This window comes from Cannabis sativa, chromosome 3 (genome assembly GCF_029168945.1).
Source record: "Cannabis sativa cultivar Pink pepper isolate KNU-18-1 chromosome 3, ASM2916894v1, whole genome shotgun sequence".
NCBI classification, from domain to species: Eukaryota; Viridiplantae; Streptophyta; class Magnoliopsida; order Rosales; family Cannabaceae; genus Cannabis; species Cannabis sativa.
This window is the reverse complement of record NC_083603.1, coordinates 1872183-1892571: the sequence shown is the minus strand read 5'-3', so window position 1 is coordinate 1892571 and position 20389 is coordinate 1872183. Positions and strand designations below refer to the sequence as shown.

At 31.1% G+C, this 20389-nt stretch overlaps 3 protein-coding genes across 4 annotated transcripts; 2 read left to right on the top strand and 1 right to left on the bottom strand.

The window, feature by feature from the left end:
* The first annotated feature begins 690 nt into the window (after positions 1 to 690).
* LOC115710210 (cytokinin riboside 5'-monophosphate phosphoribohydrolase LOG1) lies at positions 691 to 3471 on the top strand. 2 transcript variants are annotated; one of them, XM_030638555.2, is made up of 8 exons: positions 691 to 931; positions 1063 to 1209; positions 1318 to 1415; positions 1516 to 1546; positions 1642 to 1741; positions 1834 to 1904; positions 2454 to 2597; positions 3192 to 3471. In XM_030638555.2, the coding sequence occupies exons 2-8, from the start codon at positions 1069 to 1071 to the stop codon at positions 3288 to 3290; spliced, it is 684 nt and encodes a 227-aa protein (XP_030494415.1). In that variant the 5' UTR covers positions 691 to 931; positions 1063 to 1068; the 3' UTR covers positions 3291 to 3471. The 2 variants fall into 2 exon arrangements, with proteins under 2 accessions (XP_030494415.1, XP_030494416.1); XM_030638556.2 differs by having other exon boundaries at positions 691 to 948.
* A 7988-nt stretch (positions 3472 to 11459) lies between these two features.
* LOC115710162 (probable methyltransferase PMT10) lies at positions 11460 to 15318 on the top strand. Its single transcript, XM_030638497.2, has 10 exons — positions 11460 to 11837; positions 12001 to 12738; positions 13024 to 13173; positions 13276 to 13546; positions 13691 to 13801; positions 13896 to 14055; positions 14202 to 14459; positions 14533 to 14655; positions 14743 to 14820; positions 14908 to 15318. Exons 2-10 carry the CDS (start codon positions 12076 to 12078, stop codon positions 15104 to 15106), a joined length of 2013 nt encoding a protein of 670 aa, XP_030494357.2. The 5' UTR covers positions 11460 to 11837; positions 12001 to 12075; the 3' UTR covers positions 15107 to 15318.
* Positions 15319 to 16161: 843 nt separating this feature from the next.
* LOC115709739 (uncharacterized) lies at positions 16162 to 19387 on the bottom strand. The gene is made up of 3 exons (XM_030637924.2): positions 19059 to 19387; positions 18371 to 18678; positions 16162 to 18272 (listed from the first exon to the last, which is right to left on the bottom strand). The coding sequence occupies exons 1-3, from the start codon at positions 19273 to 19275 to the stop codon at positions 16401 to 16403; spliced, it is 2397 nt and encodes a 798-aa protein (XP_030493784.2). The 5' UTR covers positions 19276 to 19387; the 3' UTR covers positions 16162 to 16400.
* Between the last annotated feature and the right edge of the window lie 1002 nt (positions 19388 to 20389).

Genomic DNA, 20389 nt, shown 5'->3' with positions numbered 1-20389 from the left:
CTATTATTGACCAAAGTCTCATAAATAGTTAAACAAGATAGACTGAAAGAGGGGGGAAAAGAAGAGATAAGGAGTCTGATATAAGGGGAAGAGAGTGAGAGAGAGAGGGGCCCACTTTATGGTGGCCTACTTTGCGGTGGCCTAATCCATAGGTCGCCTTTTTTGCAACGTCGGTCCCACTTAAGGGTGCATGGCTCTGATATCATTTAATACATGTCCTGGTTGGTTGAGCTTTTAAAAGTTACTAAAGCACTTGGGTAACTAATGAGTTTCAAATTTTAGCTTTAAGAAGCACTTTTAACAAAAATCAATTTTAATAGCTTTTTTAGGAAGAGCTTCAATGTCGGTCCTACTTAAAGGTGCATGACTCTAATATCATTTGATACATGTCTTAGTTGGTTGAGCTTTTAAAAATTACTTTTGAGCTTCTGAAGCTCAAAAAGCATTTGAGTAATTAGCAGTGACGGATCTAGAATTTTTGATATGTGGGGACTTAATTGTTATAAAAATATTTATTATTTACTTTACATTAAAATTATAACTATTTTGTGGGGGCTTTTTACTATTTTATTGTATAATTATTTAACTGAATAGAAGATATTTAATTTTTTTTCACACTAACTTTTTTTTTTACTAAGGGCTATAGCCCCCACACTCTTATTACTATGTCCGTCTCTGGTAATTAGTAAGTTTTAATAAAAACCAATTTTAGTAGCTTTCTTAAGAAGAATTTCGAGCTAAAAGGAGAAAGCAGAAACTCAGCCAAACAGAGCCACAATCACTTGGGTAGAACTTATTCCCAAAAGTTAGTCTAAGAAAGAAGGGTGCCCGAGTAATTATATACTACTAACCAATCCCATACTTGATCAATCCTAACAGGCTCTTGTTGGGGTCTTCTCCAACAACAAGTACTAGTTTAAGCAGACAAAAGGTGCTTGTGATAAAGTTGTATGTACTTAAAAGCTTGGGTTGCCTCCTACTTCCCTTAATACACCATCCAACATCTCTTCTATGATTGTATCTATCTATCTCTTTATTGGGTATTGCTTTGTTTTTTTGTAGGAAATAATGGAAGAAGTAGAAGTGACATCCTTAACAAAAGGAAATAATAAGAAGAGAAAGTTCAAAAGAATATGTGTTTACTGTGGAAGCAGAGTTGGATACAAGTCTGCATTTAGTGATGCTGCTCTTGAGCTTGGTAAACAGATGGTACTAACTAATAATCTCTGTCTTATTATATATCAAAATCACATTTGAAAAAAAAAAAAAACATAAAAATTGAATCTTTATTAGAATTGATCTTGTTTTTTTATATAGGTTGAAAGAAAAATTGATTTGGTATATGGTGGAGGGAGCATAGGCCTAATGGGATTGGTCTCTAGGACTGTGTTTAATGGAGGTTGCCATGTTCTTGGGTAAAACACTTTTGATGATGATGATTTTCTTTGGTTTTTTCATATAACAATTCCGACTCTGATTCTGATTCTGATTCTGATCCTGTTTCTTTGTATGTAGTGTTATTCCAACTGCTCTTTTGCCTCATGAGGTAGTTTTTTTTATTTATTGTTGTATCTATATTTATATTTATATATGGAGAGATTGAATTGAAAATGATCAAAATTTCTACAACAAGCTTTGCAGATTTCAGGTGATACAATTGGAGAATTGAAAGCAGTTGCTGACATGCATCAAAGAAAGTCTGAAATGGAAAAACATGCAGATGCTTTCATTGCATTACCTGGTTTGTTCAACAAGAAACACCCACTATATAAATATATATGTGTGTATATAATACCATATATAAAGTGAAAAATTACAATCTTTTGTTATTAGGTGGTTATGGAACCATGGAAGAACTTTTGGAGATGATAACATGGTCTCAGCTTGGGATTCATGACAAACCAGTAAGATAAATATTATATATACATTGGAAATTTTTTTTGGTAAGAGTATACAGAAGGAGCAATTTTTGTTTTCGGTATATAGAAAAATTATACTTTATAGTTATAATGGGAATCAGCATATTTTTACAATTTACAATGTTAAAAATAAGATTCAAATAATCAATTCTATGCATGCCTGTTTTGCTTATACTGAAGAAGTAATTTTTGTTTTCGGTATATAGAGAAATTATACTTTATAGTTATAATGGGTATCATGCATATATTTACAAAATTCTGAATAATTTACGGTATTAAAAATAGAATTCAAATAGTTAATTTCATGTATGTCTGTTTTGACACTGTAAAATTTCAAAATTTCTCAAAAATATGCTAAATTCATACTATATAAAAAATTAAGATATAATCTTTTAAAGTGCCAAAAACAAGTGATGCCCTATCTAAGTAGCTCCCAACATTTATATAGTATATATAGTACTACTTTTGACTTTTGCTTTATTAGCTTTCATATTTGAGTTTTATTTCTTTTTTTTCTTTTATGAAAAAAAACAGGTGGGATTGTTGAATGTGGATGGTTACTATAACAACTTGCTTGCCTTGTTTGATAAAGGAGTAGATGAAGGCTTCATAGACCATTCAGCTAGACATATTGTGGTCATAGCCAATACAGCTGAAGATCTCATCAACAAGATGGAGGTAAAGAAAATACATAAAAACAATTCACTACTTTACACAATAATCTCTATTCGATAATTTTTCGCAAAATAATCTTCTGATACACTCGATATTCTTTCAAAAAATTTTGTTATGCCTTGTTAAAAACTCTAAAAGGGCATTTTTGCAAGATAAATCTTTTTTTCTTTTGTTTCTATTTATCTATTGAATATTGTTCTCAATATTTGAATTCATCATTTATATTAACAACAATCTATCAAATAAATGTCCAATTATATATCATATTTATTATTTTATGTCTAAAAAATTAAAGTTTATTAAGAATATTTTTATACTAAATGAATTCAAAAAATTCAAATTTTGTAAAAATGAATAAACAAGTTTATATAAAAACGAATGCGATAAGAATTTCAACAAAGTTATGTTGACTGAAAAGAATGAATATTCTCTATTTGATAATTTTTCGCAAAATAATCTTCCAATAAACTCGATATTCTCTCAAAAAAAAAATTTGTCACACCTTGTTAAAAATTCTAGAAGGGCATTTTTGCAAAGTGATATTATTAAAGGTACATATTTTTATGGAATTGATATCTTGAGTGTATGATATTGCAGGAGTATGCACCTATACATGAAAAGGTTGCACCTAGAGAAAGATGGGAAGTGGACCAATTATTAGAGTCTACACAAAGTGAGGATAATGCCCTAATATAATATAAACTATCATCTTCATCATCACCACCATCCATCTTTGTATATTTGATAATATAATATAAACTATATATATAATGCTTAATATGTTATGTAGTTCCCATGCTAAAGAAAAGAAGAAAATTATAATAATAAAAAAAACTAATTGCCCATCTTTATATTTTCATGATGGCTTGGATGTTAATTGCAATTGTACTTAATTAGAGAAAAGATTAAATTTATCTCTTTTTCTTTATTCTCTCTTAGCTAACACTCCAATTTACTTTGTCAAAGCATATATGAATGAGTCATTGGTGGGGTGGAAGAATAATAATGGTAAAGAATGATTAATGGATGGTTCATCTTTAGAGGATATGTATATTTATATATATAAATATAGAAATATGATTTTGTCCTGTTATTGTACTTTCACGAATTGTAATCCGTGATGTACGACAGCCGTCAGATGAGGGAGTTTTTTGATCGGACGACACAGATTGATCTAGGGGTAATTAGGGTTAAAAAGTAGAAACGTACCTGACACTCATTTAATGTACCCTGAGACCCATCTAATGTACCACGAAATACATTCCGTGAAAGTACATAACGGGACAAAATCATATCCCTATAAATATATATATATATAAATAAGAATTAACTATCAGTGACACTTTGCGATAGATTAACAATATTTAGTAAATTTTTTTATATTAAATTATATGCAATTTGAAATTTAATTACACCAATAGTAATATTATACTTTGAAGGTACTAAACACGTGTTAAACCAATATAAGTTTAACATATCAACTAATTTAATTTATATTAAATGTATTAATTACTTTTGTTAATTCAATTAAAGGTTTAATTTTTTAATATATAAAAAATTAATTGACGTATCAAATTTAAATTGGTTTAATATAGACACTATTTTTTAATTGGAGATCTTAATTCACATTACTGGTACACTTTAATATTTTTCTATATATAAATATTTAAAAAAACAGATAATTTAAGACACCCAATATACTATGTGAAAATTACATCAAATATGGGATTTCATAAAAAAATTAGAAAAATATGGCATTTATAGGTTTGCCACTCTTCTATGGCATTTTTTCACATTTAAGATTTTTTATGGTATTTGATATGCCATATTTTTATAAACTTATTATCCAATCCCATATTTTATGTTTTTGTTTTTAGCTTAATTAGTTTTATTTTATTTTTTTTAATTTATTTTACATTTACATTTAAGGTTCTTTTCAATTTGGAAAATTTACACCAAATACTATATTTTTTTTCAAACTTTACATTTTTAATTTGACAAAACATTTTACTTTTATACTTTTCTTAATTTTTTTTTCTTTTTTACTGTTTTTTACTTATTGAAGATTCATAAAGTTTTTTTTTTTTGTCTTTTTTATATATTTTTTAGTCAATTTTGGCTTTCTTTTTTCTTTTCAATTTTTAAGTGAGTTGCTACTTTTTTTTTTCTTTCTTTCTCTTATCTCTCTCTATTTTTTTTTTCTAATTTCTCTTTGTGTCTCTTTTTTTTTTTAATATTTTTTCTCAAACTAATTTTTTTCTCTTAATATATATAATAAGTGTACATTTTTATATTTTATTTTTTTTTTACAAAAATTAAACTTGTTTTTTTTTTTATTTAAACTACTATTTGTTTTTTCTTGTTAAAAACTAATCATTCCATTAAAAACAGCAGGAAAAAAAAAACCAGTTTCATCAACATCATCCTGAAAAAAAAAATAATATAAAAAATCATAATCTAAAAAGAATTCAAACTTTAAAAACTAGTTTCATCAACATTGAAAGAAACTAATAATTTCATTTAAAGAATAAAAAAGAAGTTTCATCAACAAGATAATGAAAAAAATTACAATCTAAAAACGATACTAACTTTAAAAACCAGTTTCATCAATATTAAAAGAAATGAATTATTTCAATAAAAGAGGCAAAAAAAAAATAGTTTCATCAATAACATAATAAAAAATACACAATGCCTAATAACTAAACTTTTACAAACGATACTAAATTTAAAAACCAGTTTCGAACATATAAATTTTATATCAATACCTAATAATCAAACTTCTAACTTCATTCTTTATTTTGACATTTAATTTTTTATTTTCTTGCTCAAAAATTAAACTTAATTTAAACATACAATATGCAGCAAATATAACAAAGAGAATCATAAATTAAAATCAAAGAGAAGAAAAAGAAACAAAGAAACTTAAAGAGACAAAAATGCAATAAAAACCATAAAAAAATAAAAAAAATAAAAACAAAGTGGAATGTGAGAAACCAGTTAGTAAAACAACCAAAATAAAAACAAACAAATAAAAACCAGTTTATTGAAATAAATTAATAAAAAATTGAATAAAACTCAATAATGAACAACAATAAAAAAAAATCAGCTATAAAAACTAGTTACTTAAAAAAACCAGTTATGAAAATAATAAAATAATATGTTTGTTAGAAACTGATTAATTAAAATAAAATAAAAATTGTTGTTCAAATATCATACAATAATAAAACTAGTTTTATACAAACTAAAAAATATACAATAATATCATAAAAATGGAGCAACCCCATTACAGAACAGTTAAAACCTGTGAAACCAATTTCGACATGTGAAACCAGTTTTGACGTTATAAAAAATCATAACAAAATAAAAATGTTAATAATAAAGTTAATTGAAACCAGTTTCATCAGACAATCAAATAAAAACACACACACACACAAAAAAAATACAAAAAAAAAAAATACTAATCACAAATATAATCAAAACAACACATAATGCATACCAATAATTTAATAACGAAATATAAGTATAAATTTCCAACCTAGAAACAAAATAATAAAAAAGTAACTTGAAAAAAAATTCTAATAACATAATGAAACTATTTTTTTTATTCTTTTAATAAAATTATTTGTTTCTTTCAATGTTGATGAAACTGATTTTTAAAGTTTATATTATTTTTAGATTATAATTTTTTATATTGTTTTTTTTTTCAGGATGATGTTGATGAAACTGGTTTTTTTTTTTTTGCTGTTTTTAATGAAATAATTAGTTTTTAACAAAAAAATAGTAGTTTAAATATAAAAAAAAAAAACAAGTTTAATTTCTATAAAAAAAAAATAATATCTATAGTTGAGATCATTTTTTATTTATTTTAGTATTTTATTTTTTTAAAAAAGAACAAATAAATAAAAAGAAACAAAAATTTAAAGTTTTTTATGGCATTACTCATGACTTTTTCCCATATTTGTAAGTTTTTTTAAAAAATGTCATATTTAGTGTAATTAAGTTTTTATGCCATATATATCAAAACTTACTTTTATTTTCCCACATTTTTGTAAATAGCCCATATACTATAGACCTATTAATATAAATAAATATCGAATTCTACTTATTTATATTTAAAATTAATTTAATTTAAATTATGTTGAATCTCCTATTTAATTGCAACAATAATATATTACATGTTGTTGGGCATCTAGTGTCTTATAGCCATTTTTTTTCCTTTGGATGGTATAAGAGGCAAAATGAGGTTTGTTCACTTGCTTTTATAATGTTTATTTTATTTATAATGAGAAACATATTGTTTATATTAGATTCTTTGTGTGGTAAAAGTTGTAATCTTTAGGATTTTGGCTTGACTCTCTTCCAAGTCTATTCATAGACCCCTCTAAAATTGACACATTGTCTCTTCTTCTTTTGTTTCATAGTGTTTATTTTGGCTTTAACCAATGCAAATTGTAGATGATCACTTTGCAAACCTAAGGCAAAATTATCACAATGAAAATCAAAATCAATTAATATATAATATGGTTAAAAGTGTTTTTAACTATAAAAATGTCTCATATTTGATTAATTTTATTAAATAAATTCACATGTATTAAACATACTAAATAAATTTCAATACAAGTTTTGTATCTATTTATTAATATGATAAAATTAAAATATTTTTATTATAACACACTAATAATGGGGAATTTTATATTACATCCCTTATTAAGAGAGTGTTAGTATACTTTTAATTATCTGACTTTTGGCATTAAAAAATAAATTTAAATATTTTTTTAAGACCACCTAAATAATTTATGGATGTTTGTCCACTTTTGCGACATAATTATTTAAATTATACATTTGTAATTGTTAGGTGACGTTTGGTTGGGAAGAATGAAAATATAAGAATAGGAATGAAATTAAATGAAAATAGAAATAGAAATTGAATGGAATAAAATTTAAAATGCATAAAAAAATATTAAATTTTTTCTCTTGTTATATTGGAATGGTTTTTTCTTCCTTTTTAAAATGGAATAGTTATTCACCAAAATGGTGGAAAGAGTATTCCATTGAAATGACATTTCAATACTTTAAAATACAACCAAACAAAGGAATAGAATGAAAATTATTTCCATTTCATTCCATTTTATTACCTCCAACCAAACGCTACCTTAAAAATTTAATAATTTTTTTTAAAAATTAAAATTAAGATGACGCGTGTAATTATGATTAAAATTAATCACTACTCAAATAATTATCATAAGAAAACGTGAATTGAATGTTTTGTTTAATCTAATACATACATACATTTTCCTTTTGTTAAGTGCTAATCATTTTCATTATTATTAATGGCATTAAAATTAATAATTTAATAATTAAAAGTTGTTAGAATGATAACTAATGAAATCTACAATATTATAATTATAGAAAAAAATATCACACAGTCTTGGATGTGAAAGTTATTCGAGATAATGACAATCAAACATTAATTTTCTTATTTTGCATGGCCTCTGATGAGTATATACTAAAATTGTTATTTAAAATAACTTAGTATTAATTAACATTAAAATCCACTATGTGTCAATAAATAAATAAAACTCCACTATAAGAAAATTAATAAAAAGATTATTACTTTGTGAATAAGGACAGGGAAAGACCCACATAGAAATGAAGGAGATAGTCACCTTTTTTTGAAATATATATATATATATACATTTTAGTAATTTATGAAATAATATTGTTTAGAAAAAAAAAAAATTATGAAATAATATTAGTGACCCCCACACCCAATATAACTTAGGTGACGTTTAGTTGGAGGTAATGAAATGGAATAGAATGGAAAAGAAACAATTTTTATTTTATTCCTTTTTGTTTGGTTGCATTTTATAATATTAGAATAGTATTCTAATGGAATGTTCTTTCCATTATTTTGGTGGAATAACTATTTTATTTTAAAAAAGAAGGAAAGACTATTCTAATGTAACAAAAGAAAAAATTTAATAATTTTTCCATCAATTTTTTTATGCAATTTAAATTTTATTCCATTCCTATTCCCATTCTCATTCACATTCCTATTCCTATTCCTATTCCTATATTTTCATTCCTCACAACCAAACGCTACCTAATGACTTATAATTGCACATATACCCTTCTTATTTTTAAAGCCATACTTTTATTCATGTGTGATCTTCTAAGGGGATAAGGAATATTGTCTTGTTCAACTTCTCCTCTTCTTCTATAGATATTGACCAAAAATTTAAGAGTGTACATTAACTTATTTTAGAGTTTTATTTTAAACCTTGACGCTAGCTCAAGTGGCCATAAAAAATACGTGTGTTAGAGGTTTCGAGTCCAAAAAAATAAAAAAGTTTTATTTTAAACCCAAGAAGACTTATTATCTATTTGTCTTTGAAATTTTAATACTTTTAAGTGAATTTAGTTAAGCTTAAGTTTCATTAAAAAAAATAGGTTTTAACTGTTAATTGTCAATATTGATACTCAATTCATAGATAAGACAATTTTATTACTATATTTTCACTTAATGAACTTATTATTACTTATTGAATAAAATACTAACTTGAGGAATAAGATAGGCTATACCATCACTTTGTGAATTTCTTTTAAGTCTTCTAATAAAATTCATACTAAATCTTGGATAAAGAGTGATTTGTTAGTTTCTTAAAATTGATTTTTTTTTCTTCTTCTTTTCAAGCAATCATGTTCTGAATTTTAATTTTAAATGATTAATTTCACCAAACTACAAATGAGTTTTTAATCTAAGTCATACCTCCATGTTTGGTTTGGTGCAAGTTTGATTTTGAAAACATTGCATCACAAATGTAATCACCATATGTTCTACACTTTAATCACTATTACACTATTTAAAATAAGGATATAGAGTATCAATATTTTTTCATCCGCAATATTTATAAACATATAAACAAGGTGGAACCTAAGTATGAGCGAATTAGGCTCGTGCTTAAAGTCTACATATTCTGAAAATCTATAAAATAAAAATTTTTATTAAGCTTTTATTTAAATAAAATTAAGTATATTAAAAATAATAAATATTAGCTTAGTTGATTAAAGTGTATTGCACATTATACAATAGTTTGGCATTTTTTTTTTCAATATTTTTTTTTATATATTTATGAAAGTGAGGGTCCCAAAATTTATATGACACATATATTATCATGTCTGCATATAAGACATAATATATGGATACACTAAAATAATGATTAAGTACTTGACAAGTGGTATGTATAATAAAAATAGTGAATATTATGATATTATGATGTTTGATTTATTTGGTAATTAGAATGTAGCGGTTTAGGAAGGCAAAATTAGATTTACATAATTATTATATGATGAGAAATTTGAATTTTCATACTTATAATACTCTAATTTTTTTTCCTTAAATGCATAGTTATTAAAATTGGTCATATATGACCACATTATTAATTTTCCAAAAATACCCCTCACATTTCAAATCCCTAAACTCGGCCTCTCTCTTCCTCTCTCTCAACTCACTATCGCTCAACCCACGAAAACCCCAACCGACGGTGACTTTGCAGCCGACTTCGACCCACGCTCGACCCATCGACCGACAGTGGTGGCTGATCCAATCGACGGCGCAGAGGAGGAGCGACCCACGGTGGTGACCCGAAGCTAAAATGTCCAAGGGATGTTGTGATTTTTTTGTTTTTTTTAGAAAGTGTTAAAAGATTTATTTTGTTTGTGATTTTGTTTGGGATTGTTTGTGAAACCTATTATTTGTTAGATTTAAGAAATTTTTTGTGGAATTGGGATTCAGATCTGTGAAAGGAGAAGAGATTGGGTTGTTTCGAATCTTGGGAAGAAGAGGGTCCGATGGTCCGACTGTGTGGGTCCAATGGGTCCCGATGCATGGGTCAGATGGGTCTTGATGCATGGGTCCGATGGTTCTGATGCATGGGTCCGATGGGCATTTTTTTGGGAGGTTTTGAAGTCGGGTCCGATGGGCCCGATGCCGTCCGATGGGTCCTGATACATGGGTCCGATGGTCTCGATGCATGGGTCCGATGGGCATTTTTTTTTGGGGTTTTGAAGTCAAGTCCGATGGACCCGATGCCCGTCCGATAGGCCCATCGGACTCGACCATAAAAACCCAAAAAAAATTAGTCTTTGTGCGCGGCATCGTACCTTCCTCTTCTCCGGTGGTGTTCGGCCAGTGTGCGTGCGTGGGTTCGGTCGAGATGGGTATGGATGGGTGTGGGTTGGTTTTCAGCGTGGGTGGTGCTCGCCGTGCGTGGCCGGTATGGGTTTTGGATCCTGAGAAATTTGAGAGAAAAAAGAGGAAGAGAGAGGGATGGTTGGGAAAAATGGGAGGGGTATTTTGGGGTTTAGGAAAAAGTTATCCCATTTAAAAAATTATGCATAGTATTAGTTTAAAGGGGCCAATTTATGAGTTTTTAAGCATAGAAATTCAAATTTCCCTATATTATTAGGTTAATTAAAAAAATTTTGTCCCTCAAACTTTAACATGTATTAAATTGTACTCCTAAATTTTTTATGTTGTTAAAAATTCTCTTCGAACTATTAAGATTGTTAGATTTAAGAATTTTCATTCAATTTTCTTAAACGAATGTCTAACGTAGTGATTGCGTATTAAATAATGTCTTCCGAATTTTCGTCAATATTAGGTGTTCGTTAATGAAAATGAAATAAAAGTTCTCAAATCCAACAATCTCAATAATTTAAAAAAAAAAAAAACCTAAAAAATTTAAAGGTACTATTTAGAACATATCAAAATTTAAAGGTAAAAATTCTAATTATTATTATTATTATTATTATTATTATTTTGGTGAATAATATTTGAGTAAGTTGAGTTTATCAAAGTGAAGCTCCAAAATCCAAACAAGAATAATCTTATTCTATCTATCTATTACTCAAAAAAAACTAGTCAACCATAAAGAGAAGCATTAATTAAAGAGTGAGATTATTATTATTATTATTATTATTATTATTATTATTATTATTATATATTATTATTATTATATATTAGCTCCTCTTGAAAAACCAAAGCTCTTTGCTTAAAACACAGAATTTAATTTACTACTACCGCTGGATCTAAAACGGCACCGTTTCTTTCCGCTAACCAATCCAACCGGAAAACTCATCAGAGAACCAAGACCACCACCACCACCACCACGGCCGGCACCGGCGCCGGGGAAAGAAGATCAATCAAACAATCAATTCTTTGCTTTCTTTCTTTTTGCATTGGTACGTAATCAAATTCTTTATTATTATGCTTTCATTTGATTCATGTGACCTATCCAATTCAAATTCAATGTTTTGTTCTTCATTTACTACCATCGGCGGTGTTGGTGGTGAGATTCATAAATTGTTACAATGTTCATTCTTGATTAATTTGTTTGTTCTTTAGGAGCAATTGGAAGAGTTCATCTCAGTGGTAAAGCCGATTCAACAGTGATTCGTATATATAATCAATCGATATACGATGAAGCTCGTCAGCTCTTCAGCAACCGACATACTGAAAACTCCGACATTTGTCAAAATCTCCGCCATTGTTCTAATCTCTCTCTCTGTATTCTTCCTCGGTACTCATTTCTACTCTAATTCCTACTATCCTCTCGCCTTTAACTTTTTCTCCCCTGCTTCTTCCTCTGATGCCGGCGGTGATGGTGATTTTCGAGCATTCGCTTCGTCTGTTGATTCCCCTTCGCCTATGGAATCTCCAGCGTCTCCGCCTCTTCCATCACCGCCGCTGATAGTTTCACCTCCGCCTCCTCCGCCGCCTCCGCCGGTTGCGAGAAGGACAGGGATAGTTGATGAGAATGGGGCAATGTCGGAGGAGTTTGAGGTTGGAGAGTTTGATCCGAATTTGATTGAGGATATGAGGAATTCTAGTGGTGGAGATGAGAGAATAGATGATGGAGTTAAGGAGAAAGTTAGGGTTGAGAAGTTCAAGGTCTGTGATCAGAGTATGGTGGACTATATTCCTTGTTTGGATAATGTGGAGGAGATCAAGAAGTTGAATTCAACTGAAAGAGGGGAGAAATTCGAAAGGCATTGCCCTGGCCAAGATAAAGCTTTGGATTGCGTGGTGCCGAGGCCTAAAGGCTACCAGAATCGGATTCCATGGCCGCAAAGTAGAGACGAGGTAAATTGAAACCCGAAGCATCTGCATTGTCACACTTTCTTTTGGAATTGTACTTGTGTTCTTGGTCTTAAGGTTCTTTCATGCTTTTCTTTGAAAAAATAGTCGTTATGAAAAAAATTTATTAGCAAAATAATCATGTTTGGTAGCACGAGCGACCAAAAATTATACTATGCAACCATAAAACGACCATAAGACCATAAATTTACAATGTGGTTATTTTGCTAATTAACATTTCCATGTTCTTAGTTTGGCAAAGCTTGATATGATTAATATTGAATTTTGCAGGTATGGTTCAGTAATGTTCCTCATACACGTCTGGTTGCAGATAAAGGTGGTCAGAATTGGATAACTGTAAAGAAAGATAAATTTGTTTTTCCTGGAGGTGGGACACAGTTTATTCATGGTGCTGATAAATACTTGGACCAGATTATTGAGGTTGGGAACTTTCACTATTCTTTGTTACATTAAATTTGTTTTTACTCTGATGGTTTTTCTTGTAATGACATTCATCAATCTTTTGATTACTTTTGAGAATAGATGGTTCCTGAAATTGCATTTGGGCGAAACACCCGAGTTGCTTTAGACATTGGTTGTGGAGTGGCAAGTTTTGGAGCCTTTTTGATGCAACGTAATGTGACCACTTTGTCAATAGCACCGAAAGATGTTCATGAGAACCAGATTCAGTTTGCATTGGAGCGAGGTGTGCCTGCTATGGTGGCTGCATTTGCCACAAGGCGGTTGTTGTATCCAAGCCAGGCATTTGACTTGATTCATTGCTCAAGATGCAGAGTTAATTGGACTCGTGATGGTACTCGTTTCTTTTTGCATCTTTTTCATGTTGGAAAAAAAAATATTGTTGTCTCCCTAAAGATTTTTGTAGACAATTCCTTTTTGCTGATTTCATTTCACATTTGATAAGATTTTTCCTTCTGATTCTTGTGATGTACAATAGATGGAATTTTGCTTCTCGAGGTCAACAGGTTGTTAAGGGCCGGAGGATACTTTGTTTGGGCAGCACAGCCTGTTTATAAACACGAAGAAAACCTGCAAGAACAATGGAAAGGTTTGTTCATCGAGTTAACTTTTTTATTCCCTTTTTTTTTTCCAGATCGGTTCTTTATTTTGGTTTGATTCATTTTCGGGTTCATATTTAACAGAAATGGAAGACCTCACCAGTCGTATATGTTGGAAACTTGTAAAGAAGGAAGGGTATATTGCTATATGGCAGAAGCCTTTAAACAACAGCTGTTATTCTAATCGCGAACCCGAAGTGCAGCCGCAGCTATGTGATACTACTGATGATCCAGATAGTGTTTGGTAATGTCTTATTTCATTTCATGCCGATAACTTCATAAGAACTCATTTTCAACTGCAACCACCATGGTTGCATAGTTCCACATTTTTCGTGATCAGAAATTAATGATCAGCCGCTCACTATTATTATTTGTTTATTTTTTCGGTAGGTATGTTGGTTTGAAGCCATGTATTACCCGATTGCCTGATAATGGTTATGGAGCTAACCTTACTACATGGCCTGAACGTCTTCTAACTCCACCAGAAAGACTCCAGAGCATAACTATGGATGGCTACATATCTAGAAAAGAACTTCTTAAAGCAGAATCGAAGTACTGGGCAGAGAATATAAAGGGCTATCTTAATGCTTATCACTGGAAGAAATTGAACTTTAGAAATATTTTAGACATGAGAGCTGGATTTGGAGGGTATACAAATCTTGTTATCATTAATTAGTTCGGTTTAACTTCAGTGCCATTTCTAACTCCATTTTCATGGCAGGTTTGCAGCAGCTCTCATCGAGCACCAATATGATGGCTGGGTTATGAATGTTGTCCCTGTTAGCGGGTTCAATACCTTACCTGTTATATATGATCGTGGACTCATCGGAGCTATGCATGATTGGTATGGCATTAATGCACCCTCCTGCAAGTTTTTCTAGACTATACGTTTGTAATGGCTTTAAATTTGAACTCTTTTTTGCTTTGGTAGGTGCGAGCCTTTCGACACTTATCCAAGGACATACGACTTAATACATGCGGCTGGTCTCTTCTCTCTTGAGAAAAAAAGGTATACTAATTTATACTTAGCCCTATGATGTTGAGCAAATAAACCCTATTTTCTCTGCAACTTATTGAAATATTTGGTTGAGTACAGATGCAACATGACAAGCATAATGTTCGAGATCGATCGGATGATGAGACCTGGTGGTCGGGCTTATATACGTGACTCGATATCTATAATAACCGAACTTCAAGAAATTGCTAGTGCCCTAGGTTGGGTGCCTGCATTGCACGACACAAGCGAGGGTCCTTTCGCAAGCTGGAAAGTCCTCATAGGCGAGAAGCGATTGTGACAAGCTCAAAACTCAAGGTTTCCATCTACCTCGAAAGTCTCCAACTAATTAAATAGAAAACTTTAAGCTAAGCTAACAGGTATGTCATTACGCGATTTCAATTGTCCAGAGTCCTAAGAAAAGAGAATTAGGAAAACGAAGAAATTTCGTAGTAACAAATTGTATTGAACATTGATAATAAGATAAGATAAGCAAGTTGGTTTTTTGTTTAACAGTTTTTCTTGGTTTTTGTTACTTTAATTTTTGTCTTCTCTTGAAAACTTGAAGAGGAATGAATGAGATCCACAAGACAAGGCACACATAGTGGCAAGGAATGGAGTTGCCGTAATACAACTCCCAATACAAAATTAAATTCACAGAACAAAACTTTGTTTCTTTTCCTAATTCACTAATTACTAAACTAGAGTCAGATTAGCTATATTTATATATGTTTGACAAATGAAGACATTACTTTAGGAAGAAGCTTATGCAAGTTGCAGAAAAAAGAAACTAAATTAGAAACACTTGGGGAGGATTTATCAGTTAATTATTCACAGTTTGGGAACCGATGAAAACAAGGTTTCTCTTGGATTGAGGGCTTTGGTAAAAACTTTTACATTGTTTAGTTTAGTTGACTATTTCATATTTGTTGTACCAAGTGAAGTTTTTTATTTGTCCACTTATTTGGGTCCTGGGTTTGGGTGGATCCTAAGCACGGCATAGCTCACCTTAGCCCGGGTCAACCTAGTTGCTTACGAAGACGTTTTATAATAGTTAACGATATTTTATTAAAGTTATTAAATTAAATTATATGAGATTTTATTCTTAATTATCTTTATAACATGTGAGGCCAATAGTGTCTTTTAGGACTCATTTGTTTGTGGACACTAATTTCCAATTTTTGCCTTATCACTTAATTTTATCATGGCAGAAAATAAATGGTTAATAAACAAAAGCAAAATAATGGCATTATCCAGTTCACATGACCCAAAATAATCTAAACTTTTTCATGTGCATGGTATGAAACCCACAAAATAATGGCATTATCCAGTTCACATGACCCCAAAAAAGGTATCAACTCTACAAACACAGTGATGATATTGATTTAGCATTAAACAAGTCAACTGATACTCAAAACACAACACCAAAAGGGTTCAAGCATATTATAGTCTCAACATTTTTTTGGCAGGTCAGTTAAAAATTTTTAAACTGCCTTAAAGAGTTGAGGAACTTAAAAGAACATGCAAAGTCAGATTTATATATACAAATTTACAAACCAATAAGAAGAAAATGGCCCTTCCTTAATCAGCTCTGATCAAATGAGACTGTATGGTGAGTTTTCATGGCTGCAGGAGATACTAAAAGTTAGTGGGGATTCATCACCATCACTGCTCCTCAAAGGTTCTGGTAAACTACAGTAGTCAAAGTCAACATGTATTTGGTTGTTAGTGGCAGGCCCAAGTGGTGGTTCATCTTCCTCCACCGAAATTAAGTCACTGTGCTGATGATCATTTGGATCCATATCATCACTTTCCTCCACAAAATATTCTTCAGATTTGGAATTTGGCAGGTCACACAAAAGGGTTTCGAGGGGACAGTTTCTGTCACAACTATTCAGCGAAAGAAACTTCACATCCAGGACTGAAGTTTTGAAATCCACCACAGAAGCAGCATGTGGGAGTGGGAGCTCAACGATATCGGTCAAAACGTCTTTTTCGGACCCCTCTTCCTCTTTTGTTTCAGAGCCAGTTGCATCCGTTGGATTTTGGATGGAATGATCTGGAATGTCATCAATCTTATCATGGACCAGTCCGTTGTTCGAATCAGTACCAACTTCTCCCTCTTTCATTATTTCAACAGCAGTAACTGAATCAGAGGTAGCATCTTCCTGTTTTGTATCAGAGTCAATAGCATCTGTCTGATTTTGGAGGGAGTGATCTTGAATATCATCCTTATCACAGACCAGACCATTGCTTGTTTCCGAACCAGCTTCATCTTTCTCTACTCTTTCAATATGCTGGTCTTGTTCATCATCTTCTTCAACAGTTTTCTCAGATTGGTTGTTATTATCAACCACATTTATGGTTGCCGTCTCACCAGTTCCTAAACGAATTTCTTCGATATCTTCTTCACTTGGAAACTCAGGAGCTTTGACGGAAAGAGTTGGAGAATGGTCTTCTGTCTGGATTGAAACAGAAGATACTAATCGAGCAAGTGCAGAAGCTAAAGCATCATCAACTGTCATTCTTTCCCTTGGTTTATCGACAGAAGAATCATCGATTGTTTCTGATACACAATTTTCTTCTTCTTCATCGTCAGTTGAAAATTCGGGAGCAGTAACTACAAGACTTGGAAGCAACTGAGTAGCATTAACAGAATCAGAAAAATCACTAACTGAGTTGGTTTGCAATTCAGAATGAACACTCTTAATATTCGATTCTGCTTCCTCACAACGAGCATAACCAATTTCACTATTGATCAAGGAATTGGAATTGGAATCAGACTGGACCAAAGAAAAATTTGGAGCACAAAATCTCGAGCAAGTCGGCAGTTCAGAATCCTTCTGTTTATTGGCGAGTACTTCAAGATGCTGCTCGACCTTGTGGAGCCTTGCCTCAATACTATGTATAGGCTTTAACAAGCTCTCTTCAAACCTTAAGAATAAATTCTCCATTCTTCCCATCCGAGAAGAAAGTTGGTCTAATGCTCTTCCAACATGATCATTGCTTTCACTGTGAGAAACTTGCACAGGAGTCTGTAACTGTGCAGTACTTACACTAGCCCTATTTATGTCCCGAAACTCAACTCTTTGACGATCAGCAACGCTGGAATTTCCTTCCCTCTGAATTGTAGTCGCAGCGCTGATAAACTGAGCTGCTTCTGATCCACTTTCAACGCAATTCTGTTTTTTCTGGACCTCAGAAGTCTGTTTATCTTCCATTCTGGTGGAACCCTTTGTTTTAGACATTTGCATAAGGGTAGGTAATAGCATTGTCATAAGAGAATTCCCAGTAGAGTTTTCCTTCTTATCCACTTCCTTTTCCGAGTCATCCGATTCAACAGGATCAGCAAACACATATACCTCATCAACATAAACACAATCCTTATTCTGAACTGAGAGTAGACGAATAGTAATAGATATACACGGATCTGCATCGTTGATCTGTGCTGTAGCCTCATAATAATCCTGACATTTTCCTCCAATTAGCCATGAATAATACATAAACAAAAGATAAAAACTAACGATCTCTCATGTTTTAGATAAGTAGCTTTTCAATTTCTTACCTGTGTGATCTTTGGCCTAGAATTATCTGGGACTTTAACATCTACCCATTCATCTTCACTGCTTCGACTACCATCGTTTCTTATGTTTTCTTTCGATTCACCATCACAAGCTCCCTTCGAAGACGCAGAAGCCACATCCTCCTTATCAATTGCTTGAAGCACTTGTTCATCTCTAGCAGCAATGCCACACCGAACAGTGCAAAGATATTCTTTGCCGTTTTGTGGGTTTGACTCATAATATATCTCATACACTCGAGCAGTGCTCCTAACATAAATCTGCTGGACCTCATGCTTTTGTGCAAAACAAACTGAACTTCCAATAAAATAAGGATATCAATTCTCTAAGCTCTAATAAAAAGGGTCGCTTAGTATGAATTTAGGTTATCAAAATGTATGCCTACTTAGAAAGTAATCCCAAAATTGTCATTTCTGAGATTATCTTATCCAAAAACAAAACAAAAGGGTTTATTCACATTCACTCAAAGAACCAATCACAACAAGTTCAAGAAGAACAATTACATCAACAAAAACATCCAAAATCAGCAAAGCAATTAGAAAAACTGATTGAATAAATCCACTATAAACACCATACTAACAAACAACTCGAAATCCCAAAAAAAAAGACTCCTTCACTCAATATTCAGTAAAAGAAAGTATTTTTACTTCAAGAAGAGTGATTCTCACTTACTTGTGATCTCACATGGCCCTGAATCTGACACCGAAGGTTTCAGAACAAGAGGGTCATTCGAACTTGAACTGAGGTCTTCGCAATCGCCATCTCCATCGCCGTCGATTGGAGAAAGAGATGAGTCAAAAGTGATTGACTTTAGGAGAGAACCGCGGGAAATAGACCAGTTGGTGGTGGAAGAATTCAATGGATTGGTGGTGGTCGTCTCCGATTCCATGGTCGGAGTTTCTCCTGAATTTTCTAACTCGATTTTTTTCTGAGATTTTGAAATCGAGTTTTCTCGGACAAGATTTGCTTTAATCAATTTTTTATTTATATTTTGAAGTGCGTTGTTTTGGTGACACGTGGAATCAAATCTTATGCTCTTTTCTTTATTTTATTTCATTTTTGTTGTCGTTTTCTTACTTTAGTTGTCGTTTGTCACTTTCTTTGTTGTTTGTTCCTTTAGTTGTCGTTTTTTACTTTTTTTTTGTCGTTTTCACTTTTGTTGTCGTTTTTTACTTTTTCTGTCGTTTTCACTTTTGTTGTCGTTTTTACTTTTGCTGTCGTTTTTTCACTTTTGTGGTCGTTTATTGTCGTTTTTTATTTTTGTTGTCGTTTATTGCGTTTAAAACTTTTGCTGTCGTTTATTGTCGTTTTCACTTTTGTTGTCGTTTTTTACTTTTGCTGTCGTTTTTCACTTTTGTTGTCGTTTATTGTCGTTTTTACTTTTGTTATCGTTTATTGCGTTTTAACTTTTGCTATCGTTTATTTTCAAAAAAAAAAAACAAAGCACTTTTGCTATCGTTTTGTCGTTTCTCATTTTTGTTGTCGTTTTCAGTTTTGTTGTCGTTTTTTACCTTTATTGTCGTTTTCACTTTTGTTGCCGTTTTACCACTATTGTCGTTTTTTATTTTTGTTGTCGTTTTCGACGTTTATTGTCGTTTTTTGACTTTTGTTGCCGTTTATTGTCGTTTTTAACTTTTGTTGTCGTTTTCGACGTTTATTGTCGTTTTCACTTTTGTTGTCGTTTTTTTCGTTTATTGTCGTTTTTCACTTTTGGTGTCGTTTTTTCACTTTTGTTGTCGTTTATGAACAATTCTGTGATTTCAAATCGAGTTATTTTAAGTGCTCTATTTCGGTAGTTACTGAAAGCACATTATGTCACATGCTCTTTTTCTTATAAACCATTTTATTCACATGTTCAAATATAGTTTTTTTTCTTAATTTTATTTATGGAACAATTATTATTGTTGCTTGTAAAAACATTTTGTATCAAAACTGATTATAATATTATTATTATTATTAATTTATTTTTATAAATCAAAAAATTATATAGCTCAAAAAAATAA